The sequence below is a fragment of the Mobula hypostoma genome, chromosome 2 (assembly GCF_963921235.1).
Source record: "Mobula hypostoma chromosome 2, sMobHyp1.1, whole genome shotgun sequence".
Lineage (NCBI taxonomy): Eukaryota > Metazoa > Chordata > Chondrichthyes > Myliobatiformes > Myliobatidae > Mobula > Mobula hypostoma.
Window position 1 is genome coordinate 108,154,776 of NC_086098.1, and position 19,040 is coordinate 108,173,815.

At 41.0% G+C, this 19,040-nt stretch overlaps 1 protein-coding gene across 3 annotated transcripts in view; it reads left to right on the plus strand.

The window, feature by feature from the left end:
• LOC134342345 (uncharacterized) overlaps positions 1 to 19,040 on the plus strand; it is a 93,521-nt gene that overhangs the window by 55,625 nt on the left and 18,856 nt on the right. For 2 of the 3 annotated variants that reach the window (XM_063040349.1, XM_063040350.1), the window contains 4 exons: positions 6 to 128; positions 3,895 to 4,023; positions 8,301 to 8,496; positions 8,877 to 9,001. In XM_063040349.1, coding sequence (XP_062896419.1) covers positions 6 to 128; positions 3,895 to 4,023; positions 8,301 to 8,496; positions 8,877 to 9,001 — 573 coding nt within the window. Of the gene's footprint in view, positions 1 to 5; positions 129 to 3,894; positions 4,024 to 5,127; positions 5,150 to 8,300; positions 8,497 to 8,876; positions 9,002 to 19,040 lie in introns of those variants that run through there. The other variant, XM_063040351.1, reaches the window with a different exon arrangement.

Here is a 19,040-nt window from a genome sequence, read left to right on the forward strand (position 1 = left end):
ATCAGGCCTGTGATTATAAAACACCACTTGTCTTGGATACTGGTTCTGGCCTGATGAAAGCAGGATTTGCTGACCAGGAATTACCAACAACTATATTTCCCACAGTAATTGGACGGCCCAAGTACGAGGTAAATATTGTTAACAGTCTGATCAGGGTGAAGCAGCCAGACTAATCATAAACTTTAGTGGTCAGTTTCTGAAAGTGAGTTTTCATACATAATCAGACTTTGCAATAACGCTATCAATCCCTGCTGAGCTAATTTTTATATTGAATGCTACTGTGCTGCAGATTTTATTTTTCTGGTTTCCTTGTTTCCCAAATAGTGTTTGAGCATTTAAATATAATATGTTTAATAATTAATAAATAATAATATATTAATTAATATAGTCATAAAATAGATTTCTTCTAGTGGAGCTTTTTTTCCTTTTCCCAACTTCAAAAAAAAATGTTAGCAAATATTGTGACTTCCTGTTAATGGGGCCATCGGTTAATCGGGGCAACTGTTTATTTGGGACAACTCTTAAAGAACAAAAATTAAGTCAAGAAAATAGTCAGGATTCCAAGATTAACTGGGGCAGGAAATTGTTGCTGAATAGTTTCTAACTAACCTCAGTAGTGTGCACTTGCGTGGCCATTTTAAATTGCACCACGCTTAAGAGTGATCATTTTTTTTGTATAGTGTCAGTTGTGTGTGTTTGTGTTCACTAAGTAGTGATTTTTGGCACTGTTTGCTGGCAAGGAATAAACGGTAAGAAAATCTGGAACTGTTTTGCTCAATGCAGTTTCAAACATTCAGGCTTGGAGATGCCAGAGATGGCCAGGACTGAAAATGAAACTATTTCACTACTTCAAAAAGTTAATTATCTTGAATGTTGCAATGATAATGAAGATTTAGAGGATACAATCATCTAAGGCATTGTACAAAGGCAGTCCATTATCAGTACTATGTGTCTGCACTGATTTTGTTCATTTACAGTCAAAAGAAAACAGCAGATTAATTCCTCCATTGATGACTATTAGGAACTAATACACAGTTTTATAGTACTGTAGAGGTGCTGGTCTTGTTCTAACTTGTTCTGTATTTCATTTAAGTACATAAATTGTTACCTAATTAAATGGTAGTTTGTCTTTTTTTTTAAATACCTTTTTAACTATTTCCATTAAACTGGCTAATTGGGGCAGTCACACAATTGGGCCAAAATTTACTGGTCCTGATGTGACCCAATTAACTGCAATCCACTGTACAGCTGTTTAATCCAAAAATTAATTGTCAAGATTGTGCAAAATCTTTTTAATTTGGACATAAAGTTCCATAAGGTGTGGGGACCTTTTCTTGAATATTTTCATAATTCTCACCTAAATTGACAGGTGTATTTTTTTTTCTTCCCTTGATAGTCAGATCCTGCATTTCCAGCTTTCTCTGATTCTTTGATTAGGTAGCAGGCTGCGCTTTTTTTTCATTATTATTCATTTCTCTTTTTAATGCAATAAATAGTTCTGGGGTGATAAAAGCTTATCTCAAATGTCCTTTCAAATATTTATACTTATAATATAATTGTTGCCTTGGAGCTGGATAGTGGGTGGTTTGGGTGCTTTCCTTTCTAGTTTTTCATTTTTAATATGGGTGACTTGCTCATTTGTTAAGATATGTATTATTGCTATTTTTGTCTGTGTTGTAATGATCCTTCTATTTATACTATTGATTTTTTTTCTGCGCTGTAGTTTGCAGAAAATTATACATAAAAAAAAGTGTGCAAAAACAAGTGCACCTCCTATATCACTTACTAAAATCATATGATTTGAGTAAAAGAATGATTAGGATTGATTTTGAATGAACATAACTTGGACAGAATAGAAGCAAATTGAATAACTCCCACTAGTTTTTCACCATTTCTGCAGAATTTCTCCCTGTTTTTATTTCTCGACCTGGAGCTACCAGTACTGGGCAAGAGTTTCACCCAGGGCAGCTGTTATTGCTGTCCTTCTGGTGAGGTGCTTACCTCTGTGGGCATTAGGGTCCAGTTCATTGGTTCCGTTCCAATCCAAGGACAAACATCCTGGTAGGAGATGTGGCTGCAGGAATTGTTTGGGCTGATGCTCAGGATGAAGACTTAGGCTCCAGTGCAATTTAGTTTTCCATACCCACTCCCCCTCCTTGAATCACATTTTCTTTTTTGGTGATTAAATTGAATGGGCTTGTTACTTACTTTCTTCATATGTATGAGGAGTAAAAATCTATATATTACTTCTCCATCTAAATGTGCAATTTATAGTGATTTATAATAAATAGTATGTACAACAGGTCAGTCAATATAACATAGAAATACAATTGTATCAGCATGAGTTAATCAGTCTGATGGCCTGGTGGAAGAAGCTGTCCCAGAGCCTGTTGGTCCTGGCTTTTATGCTGTGGTACCATTTCCCGGATGGTAGCAGCTGGAACAGTTTGTGGTTGGGGTGACTCGGATCCCCAATGATCCTTTGGGTCCTTTTTACACACTTGTCTTTGTAAATGTCCTGAATAGTAGGAAGTTCACATCCACAGATGTGCTGGGCTGTCCGCACCACTCTCTGCAGAGTCCTGCAATTGAGGGAAGTACAGTTCCCATACCAGGCAGTGATGCAGCCAGTCAGGATGCTCTCAGTTGTGCTCCTATAGAAAGTTCTTGGGATCTGGGGGCCGATACCAAACTTCTTCAACTGTCTGAGGTAAAAGAGGTACTGTTGTGCCTTTTTCACCACACAACCATTATGTACAGACCACGTGAGATCCTCGGTGATGTTTATGCCGAGGAACTTAAAACTGTTTACGCCCCCCCTCCCAACCCCAGATCCATTGATGTCAATAGGGGCTAGCCTGTCTCCATTCCTCCTGTAGTCCACAACCAGCTCCTTTGATTTTGCGACATTGAGGGAGAGATTGTTTTCTTGACACCACTGTGTTAGGGTGATGACTTCTTCTCTGTAGGCTGCCTCATTATTATTTGAGATTAGGTCAATCAATGTAGTATCATCAGTGAGTGTCTGTTGGCATGTCCAACATTCAGAGAGTTGTTGTGAAATACTCTCTGGAGCAGTTGCAGTAATATTGGGCAGGGGGTTTCAGAATCAAGCTCCACAAATGCAAACGAGTAATGGTACATTTCCAGGTCAAGAGAATGAACCATTTGTAGGGAGACCTGCAGGTGTCCTTGACCTCAGTGCTTTGGAAGATACTCTGAGAGTATGCTAGCTGAATAAATGTACCATATTTTGTAGATGATACTGTACACAGTAAGGGCCATTGGTGGAAGGAATGAATGTTTCGGATGATGGGTGAAGTGTCCGTCAAGCAGCTGCTTTATCCTACAGTGTTTGCAATTTGCTAGAGCTGCATTCATCAAGGCAAATGGAGGCTGAGCCCTTCCCACTTAACACCAACTCCGACCTGTGGAATTTCCTCTTCTGAAGTGGCTTTTGGGAATGAAATTCTTCTTGTGTGATTTGCACGAGAAAAGGGGTGATCAATAAGGGGAATTGATCTGTTGTGAGGGTACATTTGAATGGATGGCTTGTTACGTGCCCTGCCATTGTACAAGACCATACTTTGTATAATTGCACAAGACTAATTTTGTCTCTTAACTCATTCACCAGTATTTTTGGGCTCTGATTTCATCCTTATACATTCAAAAATTTAAACATTCTCTCACATTCTTCTAATATGTTTTGGTTTGAGGCCAACATATCTAGATTCACTTTGCAGACAATTTTACCTGACTGGCCGACTCTTGAGTAGCTGGCAGGCAAGTTTCCACATTGGTAATGCAATAGTTACAATTGACAAGTTACCACATGGTATTTGAAAGAAGCAAGCAATCTTAAACGGCTTACAATTCTGCTTGTTTTTCCTATAGAGTGTTTGCAATGGAAGGAGCCAGCAGGATGTTTACATTGGCCATGACGCTCAACACTTGCGAGGGGTTCTTTCTTTGCATTACCCATTGGAGCATGGAATTGTGATGAACTGGGAAGAAATAGAACAGGTACACCAGCCTGCAACATCTATCACTTTGAAGGCTAGAGGCTTCAGGATATTTATCAAACATTTTAACCAAAATGACTGGGTAGACATTTGTTCAAAATGGTAAGGGAGGCTAGGCCAGTAGCAGGGTTAGGAACGATAACAAATAAAATTAATCAACTTTCTCCTGATTGCTAACTATGCAATTCTGTGGGAAGAGGAAGGACTGGAGACGTCGTGTGTAACTTTGTCATGCTACATGACTATGATTATCTAATTTTAAAAGGGGTAACAATTGTTTTGTATAAAAATAATGCACATGAGAGTCCAGAGGGGTGTAAATGCTCAGTCTCTGGCAACTAAGATACCTCCCTCAACTGGTCCTATTTCCCCGTGTTTGGTCTGTATCCCTCCAAAATATTCTTATCTATTCAATTGTCCAAATGTCTTAAATATTGTAATTGTTTCTGTCTCTACCACTTCTGCTGGCAACTCCTTCCATTTTCCCACTGTACTCATATAGAAAAAATAAATTCTGTACCTAGGAAATAAACTCAACTGTGATGTGAATACATAACAAGATTGTCACCAACAGGTAACCACAGGAATAATTCTCTGTATTGTAAAGCAATGGTTACAGCGTCAGAGCAACAACCCAGTTCCTTTGAAAACTGGGAAGAAGGCAATGCTCGCATAGAAAACTGAGGTTTACAAATTAATTCAAGAGCTTTTAATGGGATGACTTAGTAGGCGTGCACATACCAACTTGTTTAGCTCTACTCAATCTGAAGCTATGGGGCTAAATGACCTCCTTTCTGAGTTGTAAATATCATGGACTTGAACGTTAACATAGAAGAGGAAAAGCCAAACCTCTGAAATAGAATTTTCTTTGAAATGCTAATTGTTGGAGTCATGACAAGGTACAAAAGACTAACATTTGTCTAATTGATATTTTTTTACATTACCATGATAGCTATAACATCTTCAATTAATCATCTGTAGCTAACTAATTTAATGTGTGCTCAGAAATGCTTATAGCAGTGTAAAATTTATCAGGCTTTCCAGCTGTCCTTCTGTTTTAACTTTGCAACTGCATTCAAGATGTTAACCATAAGTGAACTTTAACTGCAGCAGCCTCCTTCCTGAATGTAAGTTAATACTCTCTTTGCATTTCTTTATCATCTTCTGAAATTGAGGCAAGACTGTCCCCTTTTTATGTTTATATGATCCCGTCTGATCACTCCAGTGTTAGTCAGTTGTTATTAATTGATCAGTAGTGTCAGAATTTATTGCCCATTGCTGAAACATTTTATTGAAAGTCTGCAAAGATGTCTGTTAACTAAGTTTTACCACTTTGTATTTTATTGCCAATAAAGCCAGCTGCCAGCTTTAGATATGTACATGATTGCTTTATGTACAAAAAATTTTGTTTGTCAGAGTTCGAATGACATTTAGCTCAATTCAAGGCCCTTTGAATATGAGAAATTGTCTTGTTCAGTTACATTAACTCTGCAACATCGAATTAAATTAGAGTAAAGTCGCTTTTAAAACGTAATGTTGAAATGAAAGTAATAACTTCATTCTTTCTCATTTGCAAATGTGATGGGACCCTGAATGATCCCTATGAACCGTACTTTTTAAAAAGAGAGAGAGAGAGTCGCTCAACACAAGCACCTTGTTATTAAGAGAGAGAGAGATGCGAAGACTGCTCACAGTTTGGAATTTCTACAAGGACACTGGCAACTTCTAAGTTCCTACAGAGAGAGAAGGGAGGAGCTACTTGATGGACAGCTGTTGTTCAGCACAACAGTATTTAAACCAGCATAATTGCTTGTTTCACAGGACATACTAAGGTGTGGTGAAGTTACCACTATCCTGGTCAGATGCCCACGAGTGAGGATCGATTCTAAGGGATCGATCTGTGATTATTAGTGCGTGAAAGAGCGACCTTGTGGAGTCTACTAGTGTGTCTAACCCTTGCCTGGTTTGGTAGACTATCACTTGAAGATGGTGCTCTTAAGTTGGTCAAGTTTGGTTAACTTTGAAGTTTCGGAGGACAACAGGAAGGATCGAAAGCATTGGCTTACTTGAACACCAACAACATCTCCCCCTCCCCCTCCCTCATCCCCCCCCCCACCCCCCATACCCTGCTGAACCTTACCCATCACTGTAAGACTGTATCTGTTTACCCCTAGGCTTGAAGAAGCTTGGTTTCTATATTTCCACACTTATATACATATAATCTTTGCTAACCTGTTTGATATATCTGAATTTATATTACTGTATTGCGTAGTTACTAACAAATGGTATTAGCAAAATAGCAAAATAGCAATAGTCAATAGCAAAACCAGACTCCAAAGTGTTTTCTATTTCTGCTGGTTCTTTAACCCATCATGGGATACATGACACAAAAATATTCTTTATTGAGCATCTCAACTTCCCAAATGGAACAATTAGGAACCTTTCATGACTGTTATGCCAGCACAGTTGCCTCCAAGATACCCTTCAGGATGTCAGTCTTTAATTGTTGCTGTCAATACACTGCAAGTTCTACTGCCTTCCATAGTAGGTTTTGCCTGCCATCAATACAAAGGTCACCTTGGGCTGAGCTAATGATATAGTCTTGCCAGAATTGACCGTGTCCTGAGTATGTGGAAAAATTTTAACATTTGTATTCTCCAGGAATCCCAAAGTGCTTCACAGACGTGAAAATAATGTTAGATTGTCTATTTTTCATGAAAAAATTCACCACTTGTAAATTAGCTGGTGTACCGGGCTAAGCATAGAACATCAGATGAGTATTAAATGTAGGTTAGAGCACTGGATGGGTTCTGTACCGTTTATTAAACATTATCTTTGTGTTGAACCAGGCCTCAATTGCTGATCGAACACCTTCAACAGTGTAGCACACACTCACTATTGCAGAAAGTTATCAACCTGCATTGAACTCCCTTTCTTTTCAAATGTTTCTGTTATATTATACAAAAGAAATCACACGAGTACATTGAAGTAACAGCACTTACAATGTCTCAAAAAAGACATTATCTTAAAGATTGAAAAAAAAATTTGTGATAACTAAAAAAAAACCTAAGCAGAAAAGTGAGGGGGAAAAAAGGAACCCATTAGGTGTACAACCCCAGAGCCATGCGTCATACGAAAAGCTTCTAAAAATAAACATCAAACCGCCAGCAAGAAAAGAAAATATACCAAAAAATTTACAATTAGATTGTGGAAAAAATCTATCAATTACAAACGTAGCTCAGATGATAATAATGAGCAAATGAACCCCATCTTTTCTCAAAATCAAATAAAGGTTCAAAAGTTTGACTTCTAATTTTCTCCAAACTAAGACATAGCATCACTTAAGAGAACCATTGTGACAAAGTGGGAGCTTTGTTGAGCTTCCACTTCAACAAAATGACCCTCCTAGCTATCAATGTAACAAATGCAATAACATATTGGTCAGACACAGAAATACCATGAGTATTTTGAGGAATTATTCCAAAAAGCACAGTTAATTTATTAGGTTGTAGATTAATTTTAAGTGCTTTAGAAATTGGTGAAAACGACTTCCAGAGCTGTTCCAATGTAGAACAAGACCAAAACATATGTGTCAGTGTAGCTATCTCAGTTTTACATCTATCACAATGACTATCAACATTAGAAAAGATTTTAGAAAATCTCTCCTTCATCAAATGATAACGATGTACAATTTTAAATTGAATCAATGAATGGCTAGCACAAATTGAAGAAGAGTCAACCAACTTCAAAATCTACAACCAATCCTCCGTCATAAAAGTCAAATTGAGTTCCTTTTCCCAATCCTGTTTAATCTTAGATAAAGTACGTTTATCCCATTGTAATTATAAATTCTTCCAATAGAACCCTTGATTGAAGGATTCATACTCATAATAGTATCTAACAGGTCAGCCTCCAATATGTAAGGAAAATTACTTAAATATCTTTGTAAAAAATGTCTAACTTGTCTAAAATTTAAACTTTGTAGTTTAATTTATCGAAATTATTTTTTTAAGCCTTCTTTGAGTGATCCAATTTTTTTTTACTTTGGAAAAATAAAGGTATTAATTCTTTTTTTGGATTTATTTAAAGAAGATAGATTGATGCCTTTTGAACAATTAATTGATAAATATTCTCTTTCATACTCACACTTTCTGCAACCTGCATTGAACTTCCAAATTAGCAGTGGTTCTTTAACTCAATTTTCTGATTCATAGTTGAGAGAATTTAGGTGGAGTCTTGTTGGAAAAGGATTTTTTTTAAGTACTGTATTTATTTCAGATCTGGCACCACACATTTTATCATCAACTCCATGTCGATCCAGAAGAACACCCCATCCTCCTGACTGAGGCAGCCATGAACCCACACAAGAACCGAGAGCGAATGGTTGAAATCATGTTTGAAGCCTTCAATGCCCCTTTTACTTTTGTGGCAATGCAAGCTGTTTTAGCTCTTTATTCTGCCGGACGAACTACAGGTATTCAAGATTGTGTTCTGAAAATGTACATATTAAAGGTACATATTAAATGTACATATTAAAGGTGTTGGTGCCGGACATCAACCACTTTGATCTCGAACTGCCCATTGCCATCATTAGCAAACTCCAGCAGTACAAATGTACCACAATGTCAGGAAATAGAATGTAGTTTGCTCGCTAAAGAAGTGTGAGGGGTATATAAGAACACACAAGCCACTTAAACAGTTGTTAGCAATGCAAACAAAAGTAATGCTGAATCATATCTTTGGAGAGAAATAACCAATATTAATGTTTTGAAATGTACTGCTAAAAGAATTGATACCATTCTGAATGTGCACAGAACTGCAAATATTAGATGCTTTCTGCTTTACAAATGGCAGGTATAATCTTGGACTCTGGAGATGGAGTTACACACACTGTACCAGTGTATGAAGGGTACAACCTCCCCCATGCCATTCAACGCTTAAATCTAGCTGGTCGTGATCTCACAGAGCATCTCAAAAAGGTATGCAAGATTATTGTTTCAAAATCAGCAGAATATCTAGTACTATGGGTATGAGCATAGTGATAAGACAGATGAGATAAGTTACTGGAGAAGGCCTGCGATCACCCAAGTGCAATAGCCAGGAACCCAGAAGAATAGATTCATCAAGGCACAGATTTGCCAGGATCTTACTGAATTGAAGAATAGGTTTGAGGAACTGAACGACCATCTCCCATTCCTTTGTTCCATTCTGGGATTTGTTTTCAAGATTTTGTCATTATTTTTAAACCAACTGAGTTTCTGTTTGCACAGAACAGTCTATCTGATCATGCACAATAAGAAATAAAGAAAAAAACTGCTGGAAACACTCAGCTGTGTGAACAGCAGTGGAACTATGTTTCAGGTCAAATAGTCACTGACCTGAAAAATAACTCTGTTTCTCTTTCCATGGATCCTGCCTGATCTGCTAAGTGTTTCCAGTATTTCCTGTTTTGACTTTAGATTTCCAGTGTCTGCAGTTACTTTTTTGATTTTTTTTAAAAGAAATTGGGAAGAACTGTCATGTGAGCGTTTAGACTAATTTGCAAGGGGGATGGGACCCGGAGCGATAGAGCAGTGAAAGAAGTGCATGGAGTAAAGCCAGATCTAACATATAAAGAGGCTTTGAGGAAAGAGAAGCAGAATAAATGGTGTAAAGGTAGTAAGGCAGAAGGGCTGAGGTGTCTATACCTCAATGCAAGAAGCATCAGGAACAAAGGTGATGAACTGAGAGCTTGGATACATACATGGAATTATGATGTAGTGGCCATTACAGAGACTTGGCTGGCACCAGGGCAGGAATGGATTCTCAATATCCCTGGATGTCAGTGCTTTAAGAGGCATAGAGAGGGGGGGATAGGGAGGAGGGGTGGCAATACTGGTCAGGGATACTATTACAGCTACAGAAAGGGTGGGTAATGTAGTAGGATCCTCTTTTGAGTCAGTATGGGTGGAAGTCAGGAACAGGAAGGGAGCCGTTATTCTATTGGGGGTATTCTATAGGCCCTCTGGTAGTAGCAGAGATACAGAGGAGCAGATTGGGAGGCAGATTTTGGAAAGGTGCAAAAATAACAGGGTTGTTATCATGGGTGACTTTAACTTCCCTAATATTGATTGGCACCTGATTAGTTCCAATGGCTTAGATGGGGCAGAGTTTGTTAAGTGTGTCCAGGATGGATTCCTGTCACAGAATGTTGACAGGCCGACTGGGGGAATGCCATACTAGATCTAGTATTGCAGGAAAATTTTTAATTGGGGAAGGGCAAATTATGAGGCTATAAGGCTAGAACTTGCGGGTGTGAATTGGGATGATGATTTTGCAGGGAAATGTACTATGGACATGTGGTCGATGATTAGAGATCTCTTGCGGGATGTTAGGGATAAATTTGTCCAAGTGAGGAAGATGAAGAATGGTAGCGTGAAGGAACCATGGGTGACAAGTGAGGTAGAAAATCTAGTCAGGAGGAAGAAGGCAGCATACATGAGGTTTAGGAAGCAAGGATCAGATGGATCTATTGAGGAATATAGGGAAGCAAGAAAGGAGCTTAAGAAGGGGCTGAGGAGAGCAAGAAGGGGGCATGAGAAGGCCTTGGTGAGTAAGGTAAAGGAAAAGCCCAAGGCATTCTTCAATTATGTGAAGAACAAAAGGATGATAGGAGTGAAGGTAGGACCGATTAGAGATGAAGGTGGGAAGATGTGCCTGGAGGCTGTGGACGTGAGCGAGGTCCTCAATGAATACTTTGGTATTCACCAAAGAGAGGAAACTTGATGACGGTGAGGATAATATGAGTGAGGTTGATGTTCTGGAGCATGTTGATATTAAGGGAGAGGAGGTGTTGGAGTTGTTAAAATACATTGGGACGGATAAGACCCCAGGGCCTGACGGAATATTCCCCAGGCTGCTCCATGAGGCGAGGGAAGAGATTGCTGAGCCTCTGGCTAGGATCTTTATGTCCTCGTTGTCCACGTGAATGGTACCAGAGGACTGGAGGGAGGCAAATGTTGTTCCCTTGTTCAAAAAAGGTAGCAAAGCTAGTCCGGGAGATTATAGACCAGTGAGCCTTAAGTCTGTGGTGGGAAAGCTGTTGGAAAAGGTTCTTAGAGATAGGATCTATGGGTATTTAGAGAATCATGGTCTGATCAGGGACAGTCAGCATGGCTTTGTGAAGGGTGGATTATGTCTAACAAGCCTGATTGAGTTCTTTGAGGAGGTGACCAGGCATATTGATGAGGGTAGTGCAGTGGATGTGATCTACATGGATTTTTGTAAGGCATTTGACAAGGTTCCACATGGTAGGCTTATTTAGAAAGTTAGAAGGCATGGGATCCAGGGAAGTTTGGCCAGCTGGATTCAGAATTGGCTTGCCTGCAGAAGGCAGAGGGTGGTGGTGGAGGGAGTACATTCAGATTGGAGGATTGTGACTAGTGGTGTCCCACAAGGATCTGTTCTGGGACCTCTACTTTTCATGATTTTTATTAACGACCTGGATGTGGGGGTAGGAGGGTGGGTTGGGAAGTTTGCAGATGACACAAAGGTTGGTGGTGTTGTAGGTAGTGTAGAGGATTGTCAAAGGTTGCAGAGAGACATTGATGGGATGCAGAAGTGGGCTGAGAAGTGGCAGATGGAGTTCAGCCCGGAGAAGTGTGAGGTGGTACACTTTGGAAGGATAGACTCCAAGGCAGAGTACAAAGTAAATGGCAGGATACTTGGTAGTGTGGAGGAGCAGAGGGATCTGGGGGTACATGTCCACAGATCCCTGAAAGTTGCCTCACAGGTAGATAGGGTAGTTAAGAACGCTTATGGAATGTTAGCTTTCATAAGTCGAGGGATAGAGTTTAAGAGTCACGATGTAATGATGCAGCTCAATAAAACTCTGGTTAGGCCACACTTGGAGCACTGTGTCCAGTTCTGGTAGCCTCACTATAGGAAGGATGTGGAAGCATTGGAAAGGGGACAGAGGAGATTTACCAGGATGCTGCCTGGTTTAGAGAGTATGCATTATGATCAGAGATTAAGGGATCTAGGGCTTTACTCTTTGGAGAGAAGGAGGATGAGAGGAGACATGATAGAGGTATACAAGATAATAAGAGGAATAGATAGAGTGGATAGCCAGCGCCTCTTCCCCAGGGCACCACTGCTCAATACAAGAGGACATTACTTTAAGGTAAGGGGTGGGAAGTTCAAGGGGGATATTGGAGGAAGGTTTTTTTACTCAGCGAGTGGTTGGTGTGTGGAATGCACTGCCTGAGTCAGTGGTGGAGGCAGATACACTAGTGAAGTTTAAGAGACTACTAGACAGGTATCATGATTATTAGGACACACAGTCCCCTTTTATTGTCATTTAGTAATGAATGCATTAAGAAATGATAAAACTGTTTTTCCAGAATGATATCACGAAAACACATGACAAACCCACTTAAAAACTAACAAAAACCGCATAATTATAACATATAGTTACAACAGTGCAAAGCAATACTTTAATTTGATAAGAACAGACCATGGCACAGTAAAAATCTCAGAGTCTCTCGAAAGTCCCATCATCTCACGCAGACGGTAAACCTCCAGCGCTGCCAACTTGCCGATACAGCATCCCGGAAGCATCCGACCACCGTCTGACTCCGAGTCCATCCGAAGAACTCCAAGCCTCCAACCAGCTCTCCGACGCCGATGCACCGAGCACCATCTCTACCGAGTGTTTCGACTCCGGCCCCGGCAACAGGCGATACACAAAGCCAAGGATTTGGGGCCTTCGTCTCTGGAGATTCTCGATCGCACAGTAGCAGCGGCAGCGAAGCAGGCATTTCAGAAGTTTCTCCAGATGTTCCTCTGCGCTTCACAGCTGTCCGCATCAAATCCAGATTGATGCACGACCCCTAGTTACACATATCGATATTCATTTGGAACAGCCGCGCGCGCTGCGTCACGTCGCCATCTTCTCCTCCCTATACATGGAGGAATTTAAGGTGGTGGGGTTTATATGGGAGGCAGGGTTTGAGGGTTGGCACAACATTGTGGGCCGAAGGGCGTGTACTGTGCTGTACTATATGATTTGTATCCATGGAACTTTGCAATTGATATTTTTGTAAACGATTAAAGATTAGCTTTGTCATGACATCAAAGCATACAGTGAAACGTGCTGTTTTGTGTGAAGGACCAAAATATTCTAAGGATTGTGCTAGGGCAGCTCACGAGTATTGCCACACTTCCGCTGCCAGCGTGGCCTGCCCACAGTCTGCTGCCAGCGTGGCCTGCCCACAGTCCACTAACCCTAACCATACGTTTTGGAACATGGGTGGAAACAGGAGCACCCAGAGGTCTCGGGGTACAAATTCCTTGCAGACAACAGCAGGAATCGAACCCTGATTGGTGATCACTGGCTTTATAAAGCGTGTGCACTAACCGCTACGCTACTTGCCGCACGATTAGTCTTTGTTATTATATCGTTGTTTTGTGCATGGTGAATGGGACAATTTGTGGCCATTCTCTAAGGATAAGGAAGATGATCTGAAACCACTGGGTGAAAAGCTGGCCAATTTTGTTTGTGCAGAAAACATTAGAGTGGCAATGCCAATGAGATTTGTGTCCAGTAACACTGCTGCCTGTTTTGAAATTTAATTTAGCATGAGCATTCGATTCTATAAATGTTGACAGTTCAATCTGGGGACATGTGTGGTGTTGCACTTTGAGAGATTGAGTACACAGGTGATGGCAGGACACTTAACAGCAATGATGTACAGAGGGATCCTGAGGGGCTACGTCCACAGTTCCCTCAAAGTGACTGTGCAAGTTAAGAGGATGGTGAGGGAGATGTGGCATGCTTGTCTCTATTCGTTGAGGCTTTGAGTTCAAGAGTCGGTAAGTTATCTTGCAGCGTTATGAAATTCTGGTTAGACTGCATCTGGAGTACTGCATTCGGTTCTGGTCAGCTTATTGTAAGATTGATGTGGCGGCTTTGAAATGGGTGCAGAATAGTTTATCAGGGTGCTGCCTGGATTTGAGTGTGTATGCTATAAAGAGAGATTATACAACCTTGGGTTTTCTTGGGCGCGGCAGAGGCTGAGAGAGAACTGATAAGAATTTATAAGATTATGAGAGGCATAGATGGGCTTTATCTTTTTCCCAGTGTTGAATTGTCTAATACCGGAGGTGTCAATTTAAAATGAGAGGGGGAAAGTTCAAAGGGGACATATGGGGCAAGTTTTCTTTTTCAGAGAGAGATGCATGCTTTGAATATGTTGCCAGGAGTGGTGAGGGGAAAAGATACAGCAGAGATATTTAAGAGGCATTTAGGTAGGCACATTGTTACGTACCAGCAGCAATAGATTACACATGGAGTCTGGTTTTGATGTTAAAAACCACTATCTTTATTAGTATCTACTCATGATATAGTAACTTAACGAGATAAATAAAAGTTAACAATATGTATGTGTAAATATCGCTCCCAAACTATCGAGCTTGGGGGAACAAGGCTTGAGAGTCTTGAGGTGGTAAAGTAAGAAAGTTCAGTCATCCACGTAGTAAACGATAGGAGAGATATTTTTGTAATCCACGCTGTAATGTAGAGGAAAAGTAAGTATGAAGTATTCCATAGGTTCCACGTTAGGTAAACAAAGTGATAGTCGTCGAAGATGTTGTCCGTAGAATCCGTCCACATATGAATTATCGCCAAAAGTGACCTGTCACAGGAATATCGTCTTCGAGTGGTTACCACACAACATACCCAGGCAAGGGTTAACAGAAGTGGTCCCACAGGATATGCCCAAAATCCAATCCTATGGATTATATGAAGTGACAGTCACACATTCGTTGTGCACTGTGTGCCGATGTTTAACCCAATCTTTCAGGCTCAAGAGTTCCAAGCCATCGCGGTGACCAGCCGAAATCCTGACAGCTTGTCTCTGTCCCTCTCTGTCTCTCTGTAAAGATCTGAGCAAACTGTTTCAGCCTGTGACTGACGTCATAGGACCACCTCACTCGGGCGCTTAAAGCGACAGTCCACAGTAAACGAAACCTGTGGGTTCGTAACAATATGAATATTGCGGAGAATTGAGGGGTATGGATCATGTCCTGAAAAGAGAATTTAGAGAGCTAGATAGAAAGCTGAGAAGCAGGACCTCCAGAGTAGTCATTTCTGGATTGCTACCTGTGCCACGTGCCAGTGAGGATTGAAACAGGATGATTTGACCGGCTGAGTAGCTGGTGCAGGGGGCAGGGCTTCAGGTATCTGGATCATTGGGATCTCTTCTGGGGGAGGTATGACCTGTTCAAAAATGACAGGTTGCACCTGAATCCAAGGGGGACCAATATTCTCGCGGGCAGGTTTGTTGGAGCTGTTGAGGTGGGTTTAAGCTAATTGGGCGGGGGGTGGGCACTGGAGTGTATGGACTCAGGATAGGACGGATGGCAAAAAAGCAAAGATGGCTTGCAGTCAGGCTCTCTGGAAGGGCAGGCAGATGGTAGGACAAAATTGCAGCCAGCAGGGTGAGTATCAATGCTTTAGGAATGCAGAACCAAAATGGGTAGCTAACACGGTACTCAGTGTTTTATCTCAATGCACAGAGTATAAAAAATAGGGTGGATGGTCTTGATGCACTATTACAGATTCACGAATGGTGTTGTGGCCATCATTAAATCATGGCTGAAGAATGGTTGTAGTTGGGAACTGAATGTTCAAGGTTGCATGTGGTATCACAGGGATAGGAAGGTAGGCAGAGAGGGTGATGTGGCTCTGCTGGTAAAGAATGGCATCACATCAGTAGAAAGATGTGACATAGGATCAGAAAATGTTGAATCCTTGTGGGTTGAGTTAAGAATCTGCAAGGGTAAGAGGAACTGATGGCAATTATATACAGGCCTCCCAACAGTAGCTGGGATGTGGATCACAGGTTAGAAGGGGAAGTAGAAAAAGGCATGTCAAAAGGGTATGATAGTCATGGGAGATTTTGATTGGGAAAAATCAGGTTGATAATGGATCTCGAGAGCGAGTTCACTGAATGCCTACAAGATGGCTTTTTACAGCAATTTGTCCTTGAGCTTACTAGGGGATCAGCTACACTGGATTGGGTGCTATGTAATGAACCAGAAGTAATTAGAGAGCTTAAGGTGAAAGAACCCTTAGGAGACAGTGATAACAATATAATTGGAGTTCAATTTAAAATTTGGTAGGTGGAGAGTAAAGTATGACATAGCAGTATTTCAGCGGTGTAAAGTTAAATTATAGTGGTATGAGAGAGGAGTTGGCCAAAGTAAATTGGAAGGAGATGCTGGCAGGGTTGACAGCAGAGCAGCAATGGTGTGAGTTTCTGGGGGGAAAAAATGAGGAAGGTGCAGGACAGATGTATTTCAAAAACAAAGAAATACTCAAATGGCAAAATAGTACAACTGTGGCTGATAAGGGAAGTCACAACAAAGCAAAAATTAGTGGGAGGACAGAGGATTGAGAAGCTTTTAAAAACCTAAAAAAAAAAGAGAGATGGGAGTGGGTATAGGACCACAAAAAATGAGGCTGGAGAAATAATGGGGTCAAGGAGATGGCAGATGAACTAAATATGTATTTTGCATCAGTCTTCACCGTGGAAGACACTGGCAGTGTACCAGATGTTGAAGGACGAGGGAAGAGAAGTGAGTGCAGTTACTATTACAAGGGAGAAGGTGCTCAAAAAGCAGAAGGAGCTAAAGGTACGTAAGTCACCCGGACCAGATGAACTACATTCTAGGGTTCCGAAAGAGGCAGTGTTAGAGATTGTGCTGGCACTAGAGATGATCTTTCAAAAATTGTTGGCCTCTGGTATAATGGCAGAGGACTGGAAAATTGCTAAAGTCACTCCACCATTTAAGAAAGAAGTAAGGCAACAGAAAGGAAATTGTAGACCAGTTAGTCTATCCTCAGTAGTTAGGAAGATGTTGGAGTGAATTGTTAAGGATGACATTAGTGGAATATTTGGTGACACAGGACAAGATGGGTCAAAGTCAGCATGGTTTCCTTACAGGAAAATCTTGCCCAACAAACCTGCTGGAATTCTTTGAGGAAATTACAAGTAGGATAGATAAAAGCGATGCAGTGGATGTTGTACATTTGGACTTTCAAAAGGCCTTTAACAAGGTGCCACACATAGGGCTGCTTAACAAGTTAAGAACTCATGGTATTGCAGGAAAGTTACTGGCATGGTTAGAGCACTGGCTGATTGGTAGGAGGCAGTGAGTGGGAATAAAAAGGATCCTTTTCTTGTTGGCTGCCTGTAACTAGTGGTGTTCGGCAGGGGTCTTTGTTGCGACCACTCCTTTTTATGCTGTATGTCAGTGATTTGGATGATGGAATAGATAGTTTTGTTGCCAGGTTTGAAGAAGATACAAAGATTGGTGGAAGGGCAGGTAGTGTTGAGGAAACAGGCTGCAGAAGGAATTGGACAGATTAGGAGAATGGGAAAGAAAGTGGCAAATGAAATACAGTGTTGGAAAATGCGTGGTCATGCACTTTGATAGTAGAAATAAATGTGCAAACTATTTTCTAAATGGGGAAGAAAATCCAAAAACCTGAGATAGAAAGGGACTTGGGAGTCCTTAAGCAGAATACCCTAAAGGTTAACTTGCAGACAGAGTCGCTGGTAAGGAAGGCAAACGCAATGTTAGCATTCATTTCAAGAGGTATAGAATACAAGAGCAGGGATGTGAGGTGGAGGCTTTATAAGGCACTGTTGAGGCCTCACTTTGAGTATTGTGGACAGTTTTGGGCCCCTCATCTAAGAAAAAATGTGCTGGTATTGGAGAGATTTCAGAAGATGTTCATAAGGATAATTTCAGGATTGAAAGGGTTATCATACGAGGAACATATGATGGTTTTGGGTCTGGATTTGTACTCTCTGGAATTCAGAAGGATGAGGGGGGAACCTTACTGAAACCTTCTGAGTGTTCAGAGGCCTAGACATTGGTGATGTGGAAAGGATGTTTCCTGTGGTGGGGGAGTCTAGGACAAGAGAGCACAGCTTCAGGATAGAGTTGTGGAGAAATTTCTTCAACCAGATGGTGCTGAATTTGTGGAATTTGTTACCACAGGCAGCTGTGGAGGCCAGGTCATTGGGTGTACATAAGGTAGAGCTTTGTGAGTTCTTGATTGGACATCAAAGGTTACGGGGAGAAAGCTAAGAAGTGGGGCTGAGGAGGAGGAAGAAAGGATCGGTATTGATTGAATGGTGAAGCAGACTTGATGGGTCAAATGGCCGAATTCTGCTCCTATGTCTTACGGAGTAAATAAGGTGCTTGAGGAGTATAAGAAGTGCAAGAAAATACTTAAGAAAGAAATCAGGAGGGCTAAAAGAGGACATGAGGTTGCCTTAGCAGTCAAAGTGAAGGATAATCCAAAGAGCTTTTACAGGTATATTAAAAGCAAAAGGATTGTAAGGGATAAAATTGGTCCTCTTGAAGATCAGAGTGGTCGGCTATGTGCGGAACCAAATGAAATGGGGGAGATCTTAAATACATTTTTTGCGTCTGTATTTACTAAGGAAACTGGCATGAAGTCTGTGGAATTAAGGGAAACAAGTAGTGAGATCATAGAAACTGTACAGATCGAAAAGGAGGAGGTCCTTGCTGTCTTGAGGAAAATTAAAGTGGATAAATCCCCGGGACCTGAAGGTGTTCCCTCGGACCTTGAAGGAGACTAGTGTTGAAATTGCAGGGGCCCTGGCAGAAATATTTAAAATGTCGCTGTCTACAGGTGAGGTGCCGGAGGATTGGAGAGTGGCTCATGTTGTTCCGTTGTTTAAAAAAGGATCGAAAAGTAATCTGGGAAATTATAGGCCAGTAAGTTTAACGTCGGTAGTAGGTAAGTTATTGGAGGGAGTACTAAGAGACAGAATCTACAAGCATTTGGATAGACAGGGACTTATTAGGGAGAGTCAACATGGCTTTGTGCGTGGTAGGTCATGTTTGACCAATCTACTGGAGTTTTTCGAGGAGGTTACCAGGAAAGTGGATGAAGGGAAGGCAGTGGATATTGTCTACATGGACTTCGGTAAGGCCTTT